Below are 19945 nucleotides of genomic sequence, written 5' to 3'. Positions count from 1 at the left end.
ATAATCTGAGTCAGCCTCCGGAGAAATAAGTACATGCTTTGTGGTTGCATTCATAATGAACTCAGTGAAACGCAGATACCTTGTACTAAGCCAGAACAATTTAGCCGTAAGATTAAGCTAATTGAAAAGATCTCTCTAATTTGGGGATGAAGTTCTTGCAAGCGGGTAGGGGCTCTGCATCAAAAACTCATCACGGTGCCACTGGAGGAAGCAAAGAGCCCTGAAGCTCCGCTATTGATGATATTTGCTCGCTTTGGCAAATCTCTTGCATTGCAGCACAGGTTGCAACACCTCTCAGAGCTGTAAACTACTTCTCCACACCTGTCCCTGCCTGCTGTCTGTAATTTAGCTGCTCCTCATGAGCTGCCTGATGAAGTTTATGTAATTAAAGTTACATTTGTGGAGGAACAAAGAGTAAAGACAGGCAATTCAGTCTAACTGGGAACATTGACTCAACTTTGCTTAGTGCATTGTTTTAAGCATCTGCTCCCAAACTAACATTAACTTTACCAATAAGTAAAATCAGGTAAGTATCTGTATATGGCACTAATGGTCCAGAAAAGCTGTGAGATACTAGAGTGACAGAGACCCCAACAGTAATGGGGAAGAAAATAACCTGAATTTCTCACTCCTGCTCTTCAGTTCCACATTGCAAAGTGACGGGTGGCAGGAGTTTATATGCTGTTAGCCAAAAGGCATGGCTGCCCCAAATAGTGCCTATAATACAGGAACTTTTAACTTAAGTGTGCAGAAATCCATGATGGGATTTACTTCCTGCTCTTCATAAGCTCCCAGCGAGAGAAGAAGAGTGTGCTGTAATCCTGGAAGAAGAGTCAGCCTTGAAAACTACAGTTCTCCATCAAATACAGTAATGGGAGTGCTTGCCATGCTCTCTGCTTACTGTTTTTTCCCCCGAGCTCTAAATATAGTTTCCAAATGTGAAAGCTGTAAATTCTTACAGTCTCATGGCAGTGTGAGCTCATCACAACTGGCATTGCCAGAGTTTCTCTCCTCTCTTACCTTATGTTCCTGGACCCTTCTTTGCACCAAGTTTTTTTTCCTGATTTAGCAGTGAGACACATTGGTAAAAATAGGCACCCAAACTGCTGAGCAAACATTTCCACCTCCTTTCTGGAATAAGATCTAGTGCTCTGGTAGTACAGGGTATATTGGTTCAGCAACCAATGTCAGAATAAAAAAAAAAGATAAATTTTTCTTTCTGCATTTTTCATACTAACTTGGATTACCTCTCTGCTGCAGCCAATGCACAGGAAAGCCGGGGCAAGGGGAGATGAAGGAGAAGAGTGCTCAGCAGCTGAAAGGTTTAGGCTGAGGATTGGCTTGGGATGGGCAGGTGACCTGAAGTGCTCTGGGAGCTGTTCTGTCTGCACTTGGCTGCCAGAGAACAGTGCTGAGCTGGGGACTTTGGGGCTGCACTCTCTCTTTGCTGATTATGAGCAGTGGGTTCAGTTTCTGGCATAGAGATTTAAGACTAGCTTGACTGACTGCTACAGTCATCCTGAATGAAAAAGAGCAGTGGGAGAAGGAGATGGAGACCACACAGGTCCTTATTCTCTAACTGTTCCATGCATGCCATGCTGGAAGTTACTAATAGAAGGAGGTCTGGAGCTTATTCCCTGTGCTTTCAGTTCTTGACTTTGCTCGTTCAGAGCTATGGCGTCTACGAAGAGCTACCTGGCAAACCTTCAAGGGATTGCTCTGAAACATGCAGGTAAAAAATCATAGAATCATTAAGATCGGAAAAGACCACTAAGATCATCTAGTCCAACCATCAACCCATGCCCACTGACCATGTTACTCAGTGCCACATCTACGTGTTTCTTGAACACCTCCAGGGATGGTGACTCCACCACTTCCCGGGGCAGCCTGTTCCAATGCCTCACCGCCCTTTTGGAGAAGAAATTTTTCCTAATATCTAACTTGAACCTCCTCTGGTGCAACCTGAGGCCATTACTTCTCATTCTAAGCGACATTAATTCAAAGAATCTTTTGAATAAGGTGAGGGTTTCTTGTTTGTTTTTCATCATTCTGCAAAATGTCTGGCTTTAGGTGAGATGTTACTTCTTGTGTGCAATACTGTACAGCCAATCCCCAGGGAAAATCATGGCCTGTAAACGTACAAAAGTGGCCCATTTCCTCCAGAAGTGATTTTGATCTTTATGTATTTTCATTCTATTTCTACTGTGGTTCATACAAGGCACAATTTTCGCATCCTGGAATGTTGTTTTATATCATCCTCTACAATTAATTGCCACAATTGTGCTATCAATACAGTTACAGTAACAGGAGCTAGGTGTAAGTATTCCAGCTGGTGCATTTAAGGCTAAATTTCTAATGGTATGGTGCAGGTTGCCTGCTGTACTGATTGGTTCCAAAGGGACTGGTTGGAAACAAAGGGCTTTTAAAACTCACAGCCATGTTTAACATCTGTAGCTTAATAAGATATCTAGAGGCTAACCTAGAAATGTGGTGGGCTTTGTTAATTTTTATTTGTTTTAAGATACAAATAAAATTGTGAGCCTATCATCACAGGGAAGCAGAAGATGAAGCAATATTCTTGGCTACATATTACTGAGTAAAACTTACAGAGGCTGCCCCCAGCTTGTTGCAGCCGTGAGCCCTCGTTTAAGTGGAATTTACCCCAGTGCAGAAAGCTTATGTAAAAGCCTTTACTCCACACACGACCTGCTTTAGGCCTCTGTGAAGTGCAGAAATTTGGCATAACGGGTCAGGTGCTTCTGCTACAAACACAAATTATTTGTGAAAACCGCTGCTGCAACGTTTAGCCACTGGATGTCCTCGTTTTCAAAGGTCTGCTAAGACTGATCAGCTGGAAGGAGACATGTTGACATTTGTGGAGTGTTGCATAAAGATGTTTTATGCGTGCTGCGTATTGCCAAACTCCAAGCTTACCACCCATGAAGCAACAGAATCAGCAACAGAATCAGTTTCACTTCTTAGGGCTATTAAACTCCTACAGCATGCAGAACATGTAGTTTGTTCCATCCTTCTTCCTGTTGATTGAACTATTTATTTCTGTAAAAGACTGCATTGCTGCATTCTTGTATTCTTAAAGCACAGAGTAGCTCACTACATTTCTTCCTCCTTGCAATGCCATGTTTGCTAGAGTTTGTTACTGTTTTTGCTGTGGATTCTGACCATAGCTTGATCTTTCCAAATTCATATTCTTTTTGAAGGCTGTACCCCTCTGATCACAGGTGCTGGCTCTGCTGACAACAGCATCTGCAGCAGTGCCAGCCCAGGGGCATCCCTGGTCCGATCCCACAAGGACATTACCAGCAACAGGCAATGACCTGCTCCTGCTGCCCTTGCCCTAAAAGCTGGCCCTCCCTGTTTCTCAGAAGGTTTCCTTCCTCCTGCAGCAAGTGAACCATCACCGTTCACCTTTCCTTTGCTGCAGGCTCCCATGCCTGAGCATCCCCTGCAGCTAAACCACTCATCCAGCCTCTGTCTTGCAAATCTGGTAGGATCATCCTCCTTGCCAAACATTCCAATCTTTTGATTATTACTTGATATGGCTTGTCAAACACTTTCCAACAGCTTATAAAAATCTGAGCTGGGGGGAAGGTTGGCAAAGAAATGTCTATAACTGCACGTGACTTTCGTGTTTGTTCATGAAATGTGAATGTGTTCATGAAAAACTACCTTGTTGGGGGTTTTTTCAGCCTTAAGTTTCAAGAAAAAAAAATCTGCGTAGCTTTCAGCCTTTTAATTTCCCTAATTTAAGCCACTGTTAAACCACATTGTCTTTCCAACAATGGAAAGCCTGTGCTATGTAAACATGTTTGAAATCACAACAACATGTTTTGCCAGAGGACAAACTCAATAGAAAAATTAAGGCTGGACATCTTTTCCTTATAAAGGGTTCTTCTGCTATAAACAGATGTATTTATGCTAGACATATTTGCTTCATGTACCAGCATGGTAGTTCCATTCTTCCCTGCTGGTGCATGAGGCATCTATCCAATAACAATCAGTCTCCCATAGCTGGTGAAGTCTTCTAAGGTGACTGGCCAAGTATGCCTTTATTTTTCTACTCAGTAATGTCCTTCTCTGGTGGCATGGCATTTGATGAGTGCTTCAGAAAGAGTCAGACATGATACGTTTCCAAACACAGCTCTGCAGGACTGGTGGATCCTTGTGGAGACTCATTCTCACAGGTCAGAAGAGCCATGCCTAGAGCTTCCCATGCGGGCAGAGACCTGAGGTGCACCAAAAGACTCTGAATCTGGGTATTTGTTCCCAACTCAACAACCACGCTCGTTTCCAGACTCTAAGCCAAACATATCATTCAAATAAGCAGGGAGAAAGATTTTGAATGCTAGAAAATAGATGGGACTGAGGGAAAACCACCATGGCAGGTCCAGGTGATATGACGCTTGGTCAAGATGTCATTGTCTTAACTGCAAGTACACACCACTGTTTCTCTAACAGGGAAACTAGCAAAGTGTGGTAGGAGCACACTGCCTTGTGGACACAGGGAGTAAAGGAGAACAGCTTCAAAAGAGGCTATGTGAGGAAAATCACATAGCCTCTTTTGAAGCTGTTCACACAAGTCATTTTGAAGCACAAAATCACCAAATGACTGAGGCTGGCAGGGACTGCTGTGTCCATCTGACCCCTGTTCAATTGGGGACAGCCAAAGCAGGGTGCTTAGGACAACATCCAGGTGCTGTCCTAGTGAAGGAACAGATTTATCAGTCCTTTCCTATTGTTCCCAAGGTCGTCTTGGGCCATGCTAACAGTGGTAGTGGATATGGATGAGGAAGAAACAGAGCTGGAGCCCATCACCAGTGTTCTGATAACAGTCCCTGGGCAAGCTGCAAGCTTTTCCTCCTGCACCAATGGCCATCCATGAACAGCTGGAGCACACTGTGACTTTTGGGTGGCTTTTGGAGATCTCATTGGAAAATGAGAGATGCTGCTTTTGATGACTGCAAGCTTGGATAATTGATTTGGAGAGCTGGAAAAAAGAGGTAAAAGGTTTTACAAGCAGCAAACCCTAGACTTACAGTGAACAGAGAGGATTTTTCTGTCCCTAGGATGGGAACTCAGATGCAGCTTCAGTGAAAATCAATAATTGATCTACATCCATTTACAGATGCGTCAACACTTATGCAGGCTGGGAAACCTTATCCCCGTGTGCACATTTTGCATTTAAGCAGCTTGTTCTTGGGCTGCCTGTGAATGTATCAGCTCTCATCACACAGGGGATGCAGGGTCCCTTCTAGGAGCAAGCTGGGGCTCTTTCTGCTGGATGCCAATAAGAGGAGTGACAAGATAAGATGCTGAACGGCTACACAGCTTGTTAGATAAGTGCAGAGCCCTTTAAAGCTTGAGGTGCAACCAAGATTTACCTCTTGAAAAACAGCAGCCATCCACAAAGGAGGTTGTACAGGCAACAGTTTTCCCTTCTGCCTCACAACAAGCAGTGTAGATGCAACCTGTAGGGCTGAAATCAAAATAAATCATTTTCTCTCTTTTTTTGTTTTTCTTTTTAGATTTTCTAGTATGGACCGAGGCTTGGCAAACATGCTGTGATTCTCCCTGTTTGCTGCTTAGCGCCACAGATCACAGACCATGCTGCCACTGCAGGTTGCATGCCTTTGTTCCCTATACAGAGGTAAATCTGTGCTGTGTTATGACAAATCCGAGAGGAATTTCACTTTTGCTTCATCTGGTAAATGAGCAAGCATCTTGTTCTGACCAGTGCTTGCAAGGAGCACATCCCCAGGTCTCCTCTGCTCCTGGTGCTGTGCTTGTGGGATGCCCCATGTTTCACAGCAGAGAACAGGTCCTGGCTGCAGGAACATGCCAAAGCCCTGCAAGGGCCCTCAGATGTGCTGCAGGACATCACATGCATTTGAAAGGCTGCTTCTGCAGGGTAGCAGCACATAGTAGAACAAGCAGAGCCAAGCTGTCCACTTTCCTGAAAAAGAACATCTAGTGATGAAACACAGACTGGCTGAGGTTGGCAGGCGCCTCTGGGTGTGTCTGGCCCAACCCCTGCTCAAGCAGGGGCACCCAGAACAGGGTGCACATCCAGGTTGAAGGTACCTACGGAGGAGACTCCACAGCCTCTAGGCAGCCTATGCCAGTGCTTTGTCCCCCGCACAGCACAGAAATGCTTCCTGGTGCTCAGAGTGAATCTCCTGTGTTTAACTTTGTGCCCATCACCTCTTGTCCTGACACTGGGCACCACAGAAATGTACCTGGCTCTGTTCTCTTTGCACCCTCCTTTCAGGTATTTATAAGCATTGATGTGATCCCCCTGAGCCTTCTCTTCTCCAGGCTGAGCAGTCCCCGCTCTCTCAGCTTTGTCTCACAGCCACTTTGTCTCTGTGGCCTTGGACTCCCTCCAGTACGTCAATGCCTATTCTGTAGTGAGGGACCCAGAACTGAGCACAGAACTCCAGATGTGCCTTCACCAGTGCTGAGTAGAGGGGAAGGAACCTCCCTCACCCTGCTGGTGATACCTTGCCTAATGCAGCCCACAGCACCATTAGCCTTCTTAGTGACAAGGGCACACTGCTGGCTTATGTTCAACTTGGTGTCCACCCAGTTCATGGAGAATCTGTGGCATTTTTAGCTGCTAAATATTAGACTTGTTAGGTGCATGTACTGCTGAATGTATGTGAACAGATTTTTTTTTTTTTTTGCCCAGAGGGATCTTCTACAAATTTCATGGCTGTGGCAGCAAAGGGTGCATTGGTGGTCTTTCTGCTAAGCAACCCTCTTTGCGAAAAGGACTTTTTCCAAAGCAAGTGGTGTGGATAGCAAGATTACTGTGTGTCTTTTCAGTGTACTGCATACCATATTCTCTGGCAAACACATTATCAGAAACAGGTGATCATTTTAGCTGACGCTTTCTTGAAAATGTCTGAATCTGAGTCAGACTCGTGAGGTATAAAACATCTCTGGTGAGATTGTAAGCAAGCAGAAACGAGATCTCACAGAAGGCAGTGCTGGGCCAACTTGCGATAGAGATTATCAGCTCTTCTCATCATTTGTGATGACAGAAGGAGAAAAGGCTCCCTTTGCTTCTGAGAGAGATTTCAAAATGTGAAGAAAGGGGTTTTGTTTTCAGTTTGAAGTATTTTCAGCAGAGGAAGATGAGCAGGAAAGCACACAAAGATCAGAAACCTTTAGCATTTGGGTATCACATATGAGGGAAGAAGACACTCATGCAGGATTTACCATGTTTCTGCAGAAGCTAGAAAGTGCCAAATAGTTTTGTTTCTGGCTTCACTTATATCTGTTGTGTCCTCTCATCTTTCCCTCTTTTCAGTTTTCATCCCTGAGATTAATTCATGGTGTAGAGTAGAGTTTCCTTGGTCTCAGAAGGGTGCTGCAGGAGATGAAGAGAAAGGAAGGCTGAGACAAAACTGCATCATCCAGCCACATCTGCATTGGACCCAACATTGTGTGAACCACATCTGTATGGCTTAAGGCCAAAACCTGAAGACATTTAAAAGATCTTAACTAAGTGAGCCCACTAAACTGATTTTGAGTTCAAGTAGATGAGTGCTCAAACCTGTTCCAGTGTACCAGCAGTTCGAGCAGGTTACAAAACGTTGGTGCCTTTGAGCATGGATTTTAATGGATTTTAACTTCCTCCTCACCCAGGCAACGATTGCCATGAGTGGAAAGACATCCCTATGGAGATGACTGAGATGTATTTGGAGCATGCCTTCATGCCCATGCTGTTTTGACCGAGCCCATCACCATGCATGGGCCAAGGGAAGCAGTGAGGACCAGGCTTTCCTTGGGTGACACAAGCATCCAACATAAACCAGGCAAACCCAGCTCACGCCAAAAGAACCCAGCACTGCATGGAACAAGATGGTGGATGTGCAGGCAGCAGCATTACCAGTGTCATCCTGCCAGCTGGGGCTGCAAGGATCGTGTGCCAGGAAGGAGACCAAGCTTTCACATTCACTTTTGTCTATGAGGTCTCTGGGGCATCTGGGTGAAGCACTGAAAACTGAAAATATAAATAAATGGTATAAAGCTTGAATAAGATGTTCAGATTCAAGGTCTGTGTTTGCATGTGAGGTGAATAACTAGTGGTACTTCGTAGTGAGCGGTGAGTGGTATCCACCATCACCTCTGGTTGATGTTGCTCCCATGTGAAGAATCCCACCAATGGGCAGGAGCAAGTGTACATTGCACAAGAGATATCAGTTGGAAGAAGTCACTTTTTCGGGCTTGTGTTTAACGGAATCATCAGATCTTTCTCTGGTACGCATATTTTCAAGTTTTTGTAGTCATCTCATCTCTTCATATAATCAAATTAATTTCAGTACTTTCTTAAAATCCATCACAGTCTTTATTGAGCACACTGGTATCTGGAGAAACCTTCTCCAGTAGGAAGGCTGATGATGGCCTGACAGCAGTTCCTTGTCTTTGGGAGTTTGTGAAAGGTATGCCAGAGTCCTACTCCAGCTCATTCTGCTTTGTTTTTACTTTCTGATGGCCTGCAGAGCATTTGATGTGTGTCCATAAACTTCCTAATTCACCACAGTATGTCTGTTTGCCAACATTTACTTGACCTGAATTCTGTTGATAACATTTGTTTGTGACAATTTTAACGCAGGTTGTACAGAAAGAGATATCTGGTTTAATGGATGCTGTGACCTAGACATTCATGCTTTACCATTTTGTTATCAACAGTAAGCTTGTGGGATATTTTTTCCCCCAATTTATTTATTTTTAATGTTAGCTAATTATTTTCCAACTATATTTTTTCTCACAACTGGAAGACTGAGCTGTTATATACATGTCCTAAATTGCTAATTTACCTTTTGGTATTCAGCATAATGTCTCTTCAGAAAGGCATTAGCATCTAAAGTCAGTTATGCTTCTCATTGGTCTGCTGCGTAACACCTAGTCACTCACTGCATTCAGTCGTCTGCTGTTAACTGCAATTGTTACTGCGATGAGGCAGAAAAAATATGTTACCTGGTGCAGCTGCTCACTACAATTTTTCTATTGGGCATTCTAAATACATTCTGGTTATGTTTCCTATATCCTTGGTCTGATTCATTAAATAAGTCACTTTCGTAGTCTATCTGTTCCTTTTTCTATGGAGAAATGTCAGATATTTCATTTTTTTTTACCGAAGATCAATAACACTTTTCTCATGTATTTTATGATTTGAAAAAGAAATTGTCTATGGCAAAAATCGTTAAAGTACAACAGTCTAATTAATGTGCACTCTGTGAGCTAACCAGCTATTATAGGAAATTAGTGAAGAGTATAATCAACATTAAAACTTGCCTTTATGAATTCCAAATGTGGAATTGTATGTGCATCTGTAATTGTAGATAAGACCCCACGTGATTACTCTAAGGGCATTAAACTTCCCTTCCAGCTAAGATGAGAGGAAGAAGGAAATTATGAACCACACAACAAGAAATATATGTATATATTATGAGCCAGTTAAAATATTTTCCGTCGTTGTCAAATTTGCATTACCCTGCTGCTTTTGCTTTCCATCACTCAGTAAAATATTCTCCAGATCCATTGATCAGTACTAAAGCAATGGGCCATAAAGATGGAGCTGGCACAAGCAAAGTCATGCTGCTGCCATTGCACTGGCACAGTCCTGCCCCAACAAAGACGGTGATGAGTATAGAGGGGAAAATGTATTGGGTGTGGCTGAAGTCCCGTGGTTTGTTGAGCCCAGAGCAGAGGAGTCTGAGGGGCAGTGGGCATGGCCCCAAGCTGACAGAGTTCAGGGAGCCTTTGGAAAATGCTCTCAAACATAGGGTTTAATTTTGGATGGTCCTGTGTGGAGGCAGGATTTGAAGGTGATGATCCTTTTGGGTCCCTTTCAGTTCAAGATATCTTGATTCTATGAATCCTGCCTGGGCCAGCTTCCCAGCAGGCAGTCTCTTCTTCTGCACAGTAATGCTGAAAGAACCTGGCTTTGAGCCCACTGAGAGCTGGGGTTCCTCCTCATCCAGAGGATAAAAACGAAGGGATGAAGATGTGGCTTGATGCCCACCAAAAACCTCAAGTTTCTCTGTCAGGTCTGAATGCAGCGTGACTTACCTCCTCCTGGTACCTGTCTTTTCATTTTAATCCCAGCAGCTTGGTTGTTTCTGTTGGGCATGGGAAACTGAGCACTAAACTGCACACGGTGGAGTCATATTTAATTAAATTATGGTGTTGATTCAAAAAAATTCAGACATGGGTCTGAATTTGTGCATCTACTTATTTGCTTGACAGTAAAAGAAATAAAAATTTGCAGTGCGAGGTTGTACCTATTCTTGGACAAAGCAAAACAGTGAAAAAAAACTGAAAAATATTTGGGGCTCACAATCTATCCAACAGCTGTGACAGCCTAGCAATGGAAAGGAAAGGAAAAAAAAAGAATGAAAGGGAAAAAAAAATCCCAGTCACAGGCTTCTCCCTACCTGCCAGAACCTATTAATTTGTTCTTCTGGCCAAATAAGATGATGGGTGTCAGCCCTTGAAAGTTGATGTGAAATAAGAAACCATAGGATACAATGGAACCGCATATTATTGGCCACTGCTTACAAACCAAACTGAAGCAAATAGGATTAAATCAAAGCAATACTTCATGTGATTACAGCTTATTGTGTTCAAATAAAAGGTGACGTGAGCAATTTGTTTGGGAGTGGGAGTGGAGAGGAGAGAAGAGAGGCAGCAGCTATTGCTCAAAGTGATTGCTATTTATAGCACTGCAAAAACACTCTGAATGTGTTAAATGCACCGCTGGCAGCATGTGCCGCTGAGGCTTTGCATTATCAGACAGCAATTCATCAGAACTCATAGGGGTATTTTTGTAACAATGATACGTTAACATTATTCCATACCAGTTATTTCAGACTCACAAAAACTTTGTGGATGTGATGCTTGTGACTAGGTAACCAGAACTGGTTGCAGTATTTGTAGCGATAATCAATATGGCAATGCTCTGTAGTCCCACCCACCTGCTGCTTGTACAGCCCCCTTATTCAATTCAAACAATTCAATTCAAACAAAAACCGAAGAATAAGTGTGGTTGGAGTCCTCAGCCAGCAAAACTGAGAGGAGTATGTCAGTGCTAGAGAACTCCAGCACTGTGCCAAGCCTGGCTCTCAGCAGCTCTGCAGGCTTTCCACTTGCTGGTAGTTTAGCGGTACTCACGTTGAATGTTCACAGGGGTGGCTAACTCCTCCTCCAGTGGCGTCAAAACCTGTGTATTGAGAGTACTGCTTAGATTATTGCAGTCTGGACTGCTGTCACCTGCAGTCCATGAGTCTTTCCTTCTTTCCTCGTGCCTTTCTTGTTTTGCCCCAGCTTCTTCACGCTCTCTAATTGCATCTCCTTTTCTCTGAGGGCACTGGGAAATCTGCCTGGGGGAGGGAAGAAGTCCTTAATGCAGAAATGGCTTCAGGAACTTGGTGTGCCTTATTTTTTTCTTTTCATTATTTTTCCCATTGTTAATTCAAGTGGGTGTTAAACTCTGAATTTTAGGAACTACTTAAACTATGCTGATGCTAAAAGCTATTGCTCTCCATTCTCTCTCTTTTTTCCCTCTGTACTCCAAAATGCTCTTTACTGTCCTGACTCAATATTCCTGCTTTCGCTGTAGCAGCACTCACCTTCTCCACATTCACCCAAAACCATGGATATCTGTGTTTTTTTGCCTTTTATAAGGAACTCAAAACTTGACGTTGATTGCTTGAATTGCAAACAAACGGGGTGTTCCTTTTGGAAAACCAGAGAGCAGTTCTGCATGATCAGTGCCAAGGAGGGGATATCTGCAGTGTGACCTTGCGCTCACTTCTTTTGAATAATAACTGGGAAGAATGCTCCTGAGGTCAGCTTAACTTTATTTATATTATACATTTCATTGTCTGAGGTCCTTAGAATCACATAGAAGTAGTTATTTAGTTATTTTTGTTGTTGTTGTTGTTGTTGTTGGCAAGCACATACAAGGACAGAGTCTAGAGAGAGAAGTAGAGATTTTCAACACTGATGTTCTTGCCTACATACCCAGACCAAACTGGTAGTGGTTGTAGGATGGCACAAAGCCTGGTGTGGGTTGCCTGATGGCAGTGTGAACAGCAGAAAAAAATGCGAACCGTGGCATCATGGTGAGGCAGAGTTCATCTATTCCCCTCCAAAGCTGAGTTTGGAGAAGTCTGACCATGTCTACCTGAGGCTGAGTAAAGCAGCTTGCCAAGAAAGAACCTGCTCCAGGCATTCACTTCTCTGGAAAAAAAATCCATGGCATTACCTCTCTTACAGATTTCATACATCTCAGTGGCTCTGGGCATTGTTGGGAGAGTTGTAAAATAAAACCTAGCTGTCTTGAGTAAATAAAGTCAGGGCAAACAGTGTATAAAAGTACTGAAGTACTTAAAGAAGCAACAAAGGGAGAGGACAAGAGAGGAGAGAAAAGGACAAATTAAAAAAAGCTCAAAATAAAAGGGAAGCAAACCAAGTGGCTATATCCAGAGGCAGTTGAAAGCAGGCAGTCCCCTGCACAACTGGGAGAGAACAGCCCTTACTTCCTTCTGTAGGTGAGCCACACTTCAGCGTGCCACTCATCTGTGTAAACCAGCAGGATCGCTGCTATCAGAGCAGGCAATATTTCTCTTATCCCTGAGGGGCACACTTACCCCCGTTAAGAAGTTTGTCACATACGTGCTTGTACAAATCCTGTCAATGTGCTGTTGTCCCTGGGGCACATACCTTCTTCTGGTTCTCAGTGCAGCAGAGAACAGTAACTCATTACACCTACCAAAACTGCATGGGTTTATTTGCAAGCTGAAGTTCAGGGTGATGCTTTCAGCTGTGAGAATACTACCTCCTCAACAACGGTTTGCCTCCCGGCCTCCTTGATGCCTGTTTCCATACCATGAGTTTAGCCACAGACTTGCAGTGGATCAGACTCATCTCAAAGTCCACAGGTAAAGATCTTCCTTTCACGTACAAGATGAAGAAGATCAATCACAGCTTTCATTTTCACGTGCTATAAACAATTTGTGCACTCGCAGTGGATTAAATTTATGCAGAAATGCTGACACTTTCTCTCCAACACACATCTTTAATCACGGCGTGGTCAGAAATCAGAACAGCTGATCACTTCCTGCGGATTTCTAAACAGCTCTTCAGCTTCATTGTTATCAAGTCAGAGATGTTTACAGTCCTTCCCACTCTGATATCTTTGTATTCCTTACTTAGGTACGTTGGGTTTCCATGTATTTATTTTAATTACTCAATATAGAATCTCTTGGTTCTGACAGCCACTTAAGGCATGTATAGATATATATAATGTATTATTATATAATAATACATACAAATGGTAACTTTTGAAAAGTATATTATTTTGTAGGACAGCAAACTGTAACAGTACACACAGACCAAAATGCCCTAAGATAGCCAGATCACTGCAATGTCCACGGAAATTAAACAAACGTAGCTTGCAGGATTTATCAGTTGATTTAGGGGAAAAAAAAAAAAAAGTGATTTTATGACTTCTTATTGCAGTACCACGCAGGGACAGAAGGGCAGAGGCTGCTATGATAAACTTTTCCTTCTGCCCCACTCTGTATCTGCATGCAGTTATCGTTATGCAAGAAAACAGTGCTATTGAAGAGAAGCTCTGATGTCAGATGCCTGTTTTCAAGTCCATTTTACATCACCGTTTGGGTTCCCAAACTGATGTTGCGGAATGCGGCAGTGGAGACCCTCTGAAGCCATGGAGAAGAGAAGGCTCCAGGGAGACCTGATGGTGGCTTTTCAGTATCTAGAATAAAGGAAAAGACTTTAGCAGGGTCTGTTCTGATAGGACAAGTGGAAATGATTTCAGACTGAAGGAGGGGAGATTTAGACTGGAAATAAGGAAGAAGTTTGTTACAGGAAGGGTAGTGAGGCACTGGAGCAGGTTGCCCAGAGAGGTGGTGGATGCCCCATCCCTGGAGACATTCAGAGCCAGGCTGGACAGCGCTCAGAGCCCCACACCTGCTCTTTCAAAATGAGATTTAAAAGTCTTATTTCAGAAAGCCTTGAGCGTAGCATTTTTTTTTATTTTTTGGGAGGAACAAGATCAGCAATGGCCCCGGTGCCCAAACAGCATCCCATACTTTCACTACACCACTTTTCTACATTTACTACACCACTTTCCTCATAACTTTGTGTTCGAATAGTTGAAAAAGAAAACACTGGAGCGACCCGCAGACGCTCCGCAGACAGGCGACAGGGGCGGGCAGGGCAGCCTGAGGGCACTCCGGCTCCTACGCACCGCTCGTACCGTGCCTCTGCCCCAGGATGAGGGCAGCGGAGGGGGTTGGGGCAGCGAGACCGCGAAAAGTTGCGGCGGCGCGGCCCGAAGCCGGAGCCGGGGCGGGGCGGCGGGGCCCGGCCCCGCTGATGTCAGCCGGGACGGGGGAGGAGGGGAGGGAGAGAGGGAGGGGGAGCGGCCGCCGTGTTCCGGGTCAGGCGCGGGAATGCGCGGCGTCAGCCAGCAGCGCTGCGCCCGGCGCCCCGCGATGCCCCTACGGGGCCGGCAGCGGCCCGCCAACGGACAATAGGGGCTGCTCCCGCCGCGCTCCGGCTCCCGCCCGCTGTTCTTTCCCCGGGGCCGGCGGCGCGCTCGCCCGGGGCCGCTTCCCTCCGCCCGGGCGCGCTGGATGCGCGTTGCCGCCGTCTCGCCGGGACCCGCGGCGGCGAGCGGCCGGCGGGGAGGGGGCGGCGGTGAGCGGCGTCGCCCGCCCCGCGGCCCCCAGCGGCCCGTCCCCCCGGCGGGGCGGCGCGCTCCGCGGCGATGTTCCACTGCATCCCCCTGTGGCGGTGCAACCGTCACGTGGAGTCCATCGACAAGCGGCACTGCTCGCTGTCCGCCGTGCCCGAGGAGATTTACCGCTACAGCCGCAGCCTGGAGGAGCTGCTGCTGGACGCCAACCAGCTCCGCGAGCTGCCCAAGGTGAGCGCGGGGAGGGGAAGGGGCGGGCGGGGCGAAACCGGTTCCAGAGCCGGCGCGTCGCCGGAGCGCGGCGGAGGGAGGGCGCAGGTGAGCAGCCCCGCAGGTGGCCGCCGCGCTGCGCCGGGAGAGAGAGGGGCGGCCGTGTGGGGCCCCGCTGGAGTACGGCGTCCGGGCATGGAGCCCCGGCACGAGACGAATGTGGAGCTGTTCGAGTGGGTCCAGAGGAGGGACGCGAGGATGGTCGGAGGGCTGGAGCGCCGCTCCGATGAAGGGAGCCTGAGGGAGCTGGGCTTGTTCGGACTGGAGGGGAGAAGGGTCCGGGGAGAACTCATCGTGGCCTTCCATTACTTAAAGGGAGCTTCAAGCAGGAGGGAAGTCGACTTCTTACGTGGGCAGATAGTGATAGGGGGAATGGTTTTAAACTAAAGGCGGGGAGATTGAGATTAGGTGTTAGGGAAGTTTTTCCCAGAGAGGGCGGTGAGGCACAGGCACAGGCTGCGCAGAGCGGCTGTGGATGCCCCATCCCTGGAGGTGGTTCTTGATCTCGCAATCAACAGCCCTGCGCACAGGAGGGAGTTGGAACTAAATGATCTTTGACATCCCTTCCAACCCAAGCCATTCTGCAATTCTAAATGTCTCTGCTTCCCACCTTGCTTTCTCCTTTTCTGTATTAATACAGACATGAACCAAGCTGAGAACCCCCCTTTTTCCCTACATTTTTTTTTTTAAATATATACCCATCATCCTCTCAGGAACACAAATTAATCATTTTTATGGTAACCTAATAAAAAAAGTAAATAATTATCCTGTTACTGTTGTGCAGGGATCCTTTTGGTTTCCCATTTCAGCACTCCTCTTCCTTTCCCAGGCCTCCCTAACCATTCTGCCTTATTACTCAGCCCTGTACTAGAGAACTTGCCCGTGTTTGTGTTGACAGTGACCTGCTACCACTGGTGTCTCAGGCTCCTTGCCCTGCCCACGCATACTTTCCCTTCCTCCCCTGTCCTTGGATGTCCCAGGATCCTGCTTACTTCCTTCAGTCTAGAAGCTTTCTCTGGTCCTTGCTTCCTCTCTCTCACATCCCTTCTGTGCCTGATTCTTGTCTGTCCTTGAAAATGTTTTTTTTTCTTTGTGCTCTGCTCTCTCCTTCCTCTGCTGCCTTGCAGGTTCCATCATCTCCTCTTGCCCTTCCTGCAGGATTAGCCAGCCTGGTGGGATGTGCTGGAGGAGCAGGCTGTGCTGTTAAGCTTCTGGTGGTTTTCCTCAATACTGAGGTCTCTATATCCTTTCTTGGCAGTTGTGAATGTTTTCCCACAGAACAGCAATTTCTAGCTGTCAACATGCTTCTCACTGCTTGTGCTTTACAAGAGAAATTAAAGAGCTGTACACTTCAGACTCAAAAATAAGGCCTTTGTTTAGGGCCAGTTGAAGAGTATGGCTCTTGTTAAAAAATTCCTCCTCCTGCGTTGGATGTGCAGTATCCCATCTAAGAGCCTTCCAGTGAATGTCTGGTGTATCTGATTTGATTGGGAAAAACATATTATGTGGGCACCGGTGAGCACAGAGCGACTTAAAAATATACTCTGTATTTTTCTTCTTAAACCTAAACCATTTTTATTTTCCTTGTGAGTGAAAACTTGAAGGCTAAGCTGTAATGTGTAGTGTATCGTTTTCTATGTGTCAAGAGCTGTACTTCACTGAAGAGTAAGCTTTCTGGCACATTGCTTTGTTAGGAGAAAATAACATATTCTGTACGATGCATTTAAATAGCTAACCTAATGAAAAGCATCAGGTAAAAACAGGATGCTTTCAATTCTATAGATTAGCCTGTGGTCAATTAAGTGCTGTCTCCTGTTCCTGTGCATCAGAATTTAAGGGCCAGTACATCCTGTCAGCTTAATTTCTCTGTCCGTGGAATTTGCAGTAGAAAATTGGATCTCAGCATTGTTTTTTTCTATTTCGTAGAAAATGGAAATTTCTTAAGAACCCGTGAAGGCAGTATTATATTTTAGCTTTTATCTTAAATCAGTTGTGTTCTTCACATTGGTGAGTAGTGGAAGTAATTTCTGTCTCTTGTTTTGCTTCTATTTTATTTAACTACTGCTGTGTTGCCTTACTCAAAGGAAAAAAAAACACTGTCCCGTGAGACTTTGAGCAGATGTTGCTTACGTGAAAACTCCCAATGGGAAAAAAAAAAAGGCAAAATTTTACGTATGCACTCAGTTTAGCTTGAAGGTCTGCTGAACTCTTTCTTCTTTTGGCGATTATTTCTGTGTAGGATTTGTAGACCTAATCTGACATAACTCAGTTGTTTCACTTCTTTGAGCATACCCGTAACTGTATCTGTCATCTGTAATTTTTAATTCTCTCTGTTATATGCTAATGCTTCTCTGTGGTGGTCTTTCCCCAAGGGACCTGGTTAGACACTGGCCACCTCCCATGCCCAGTTTCTGTGTTAAAGAAACCTAAGCTGCCGTTTAGCATTCATCTTGGGCAGTGTCTGTGCATCTCTTTATTACAGGGGCTGTTGAAATCCAGGTGCTGTTATCATACCAAAATCTTGCGAAAGCTCCTTAAGAAAAGGGCACTCTGTTCTTCCCATACCACTCCTTGTTTTTAGAAAATACCTCTTAGACTAAATTTCACTGTTCTACCATAATGTCTTTCACGATGCAGCTTGCTCGGTTGACAGCTGGTAGTCTGGTGTGAAAAGAGCTATTATTCTAAACTTTTTTTTAAGTTTGTATGTATGGGTTGTAGCTGTCCCTTCTTAAAGCATTTACGTCTAGTACATTCTATTTTCTTTTTAAAATTTATAGATCTCATTGGTGCTATGGAGATGTGTGGTATCTCACGTGGCTGGAGGGCTGTAATGGAGGAATATTGTCTCTTTAAGCAAGAGAGGCTGAGAAGGCAAGGCAAGGAAGTTGAACATTAGAGAGCAGATGGAATATGTGAAGTTTGGGCTGAATGATGGGGAGTCTGAAGGCAGCTTGGGATTAATGTGCAGACCAGCATTACTGTCTGCTCTAGACTGCCTGATCAGGAAGAAATAGATGAGACCTTCTTCAGATAACTAGAAGCAGCAGCCTTGTGCAGACCCAGGTTCTCATGGCAAACCTGAAGCAGCCTGACATTAACTGGATGGACAACCTAACAGGGGGAGCAATTCTGGAGGTTTCTGTGGTGCATGGATGACAACTTGCTGTCACAGGCTGTTAAGGAGTCAATGGATGGAGGTGCTCTACTGGGCTTCCTGCTTATAAACAAGAAAGGGCAGATTGAGATTTGTAGGTGGGCCAGCCATGGCTGTAGCGACCACTGTCACCTTGGTTGCAGTGACTGTGAGATGGTGGGTTTTGGGAACCTGAGAAGAGGGAACAAAGTGAAAAACAGGATCACAACCATGGACTTTAGGAGAGCAGATCTTGGCATGTTCAGAAATCTGCGTGGAACAGTCTATGGGAGATGGTCCTGGAGAGGAGAGGAGTATGAGAGAGAGAGTTGATTTTCATTGGTCACCTCCTGTAAGCTCAGGGAAAACTATTCTGATGAGCAGGAAAACAAGCAAAGGTGGCAGGAAGTCTATGTAGATGAACAAGAGCTCCTGATGACAGACAAAAAGGAAGCATAAAAGAGGATGCAGTGGGGACAGTTAGCGCAGGAGTGCCCCAGGGACACCGTATGTGGTTAAGAACGTCAAATCCCATTTGGAATTGGATCTGGGAAGGGCTGATGAGGACCAAATGATAAGTAAGTATATCATCAGCAGAAGAAAAACTAGGGAAAATTTGCTTTTGAGTGCGGCAAAGAGAACGCTGAAATGGTGACAGAGGACACAGAAAAAGCGGAGGTACTGAAAGCCTTCTTCATCTTGGTCTTCTGGTAAGATTGGTCTTCAACAATCCTGGGTCCATGAGATCAATGGGAAAAGTCTGGAAAAAGAAGGAGTTGCTTTTAGTGGAGGAGGATCAGGTTAGGGAACATTTAAGTAATGTGAACACAGACAAATCCATGACACCTGATAGGTTGGACCCACAGGTGCTGAATGAGCTGGCTAGTTTTATTGCAAAGCCACTCTTGGTTATCTTCAGAAGGTCGTGGTGATCAGGAGAGGATCCAGAGATCCAGAAGGAAGGAAATACCAGACTCATCTTCCTGGAAACCAGCTCCAGACAGGTGAAGGACAAGACAACATGAAGTTATGGAGGGGAAATTGTGCTTAATCAACCTGATAGCTTACTACAGTGAGATGAGTGGCTTGGTGGCTGTGGGGGAGCAGTAGATGTTGTTTGTCTTGACTTTAGCCAGGCTTTCAGCACTGTTTACCATAGTGTCCTCATGGACGAGCTGAGGAAGTATGGGCTAGGTAAGTGGACAGTGACGTAGACTGCAAAAGGGCTGACTTGCCAGGCTCAAGGGACAGTCATCTGTGACATAAAGTCCAGGTGGAGGTCATTCCCTAGTGGTGTAACCAGGCATAGATACTGAGACCAATATTACTTAACATCTTCATTAATAACCTGAGTAATGGGACAGAGCGTTCCATCAGCAAGTTTGCAAATGAGACAAAACTGGGAGGAGAGGCTGATCCATCAGAGGGTTGTGCTGCCATCCACGGGGACCTTGGCAGGCTGGAGAAATGGAAAGAGAGAAACCTCATGAAGTTCAATAAAGAGAAATAAGAGTCCCGCTCCTTGGCAGGAGTCACCTTGTGCTGCTGTACAGTCTGGAGCCAACCAGCTGGAAAGCAGCTTTGAAGAAAAAGGCCCTGGGGTTCCTGATGTACAAGCTCACTCCCTCAGGGCAAAGGCGTTATTCTGGGCTACATCAAGAGGAGCATATATCAGCAGGTTTATCCTTCCCTTCTGGCCAGTGGAGAAGGAATGAGGAAAATTCTACTCTTCTGTCCTTGTGCTTGTTCTTCTTGCAAACATGAGGAATGTGTTTGCATTTGTG

At 45.3% G+C, this 19945-nt stretch overlaps 2 protein-coding genes across 10 annotated transcripts in view; both read left to right on the top strand.

Moving 5' to 3' along the window:
- LOC110395575 (elongin-A-like) overlaps positions 1-9107 on the top strand; it is a 36490-nt gene extending 27383 nt beyond the window's left edge. For 4 of the 7 annotated variants that reach the window (XR_002436465.1, XR_002436464.1, XR_002436463.1 and 1 more), the window contains one exon: positions 4765-9107. The gene's annotated coding sequence lies outside the window, so the exon portion shown is untranslated. The remainder of the gene's footprint in view (positions 1-4764) is intronic. The other 3 variants (XR_002436461.1, XR_002436462.1, XR_002436460.1) reach the window with 3 other exon arrangements.
- LRRC1 (leucine rich repeat containing 1) overlaps positions 14813-19945 on the top strand; it is a 62155-nt gene continuing 57022 nt past the window's right edge. For 2 of the 3 annotated variants that reach the window (XM_021390156.1, XM_021390155.1), the window contains exon 1: positions 14813-14986. In XM_021390156.1, the coding sequence (XP_021245831.1) occupies positions 14828-14986 (159 nt within the window). In that variant the 5' untranslated portion in view covers positions 14813-14827. Of the gene's footprint in view, positions 14987-17699; positions 19189-19945 lie in introns of those variants that run through there. The other variant, XM_021390157.1, reaches the window with a different exon arrangement.

Source organism: Numida meleagris, chromosome 3 (genome assembly GCF_002078875.1).
Source record: "Numida meleagris isolate 19003 breed g44 Domestic line chromosome 3, NumMel1.0, whole genome shotgun sequence".
NCBI lineage: Eukaryota > Metazoa > Chordata > Aves > Galliformes > Numididae > Numida > Numida meleagris.
This window is presented reverse-complemented; position numbering and strand designations above follow the sequence as displayed.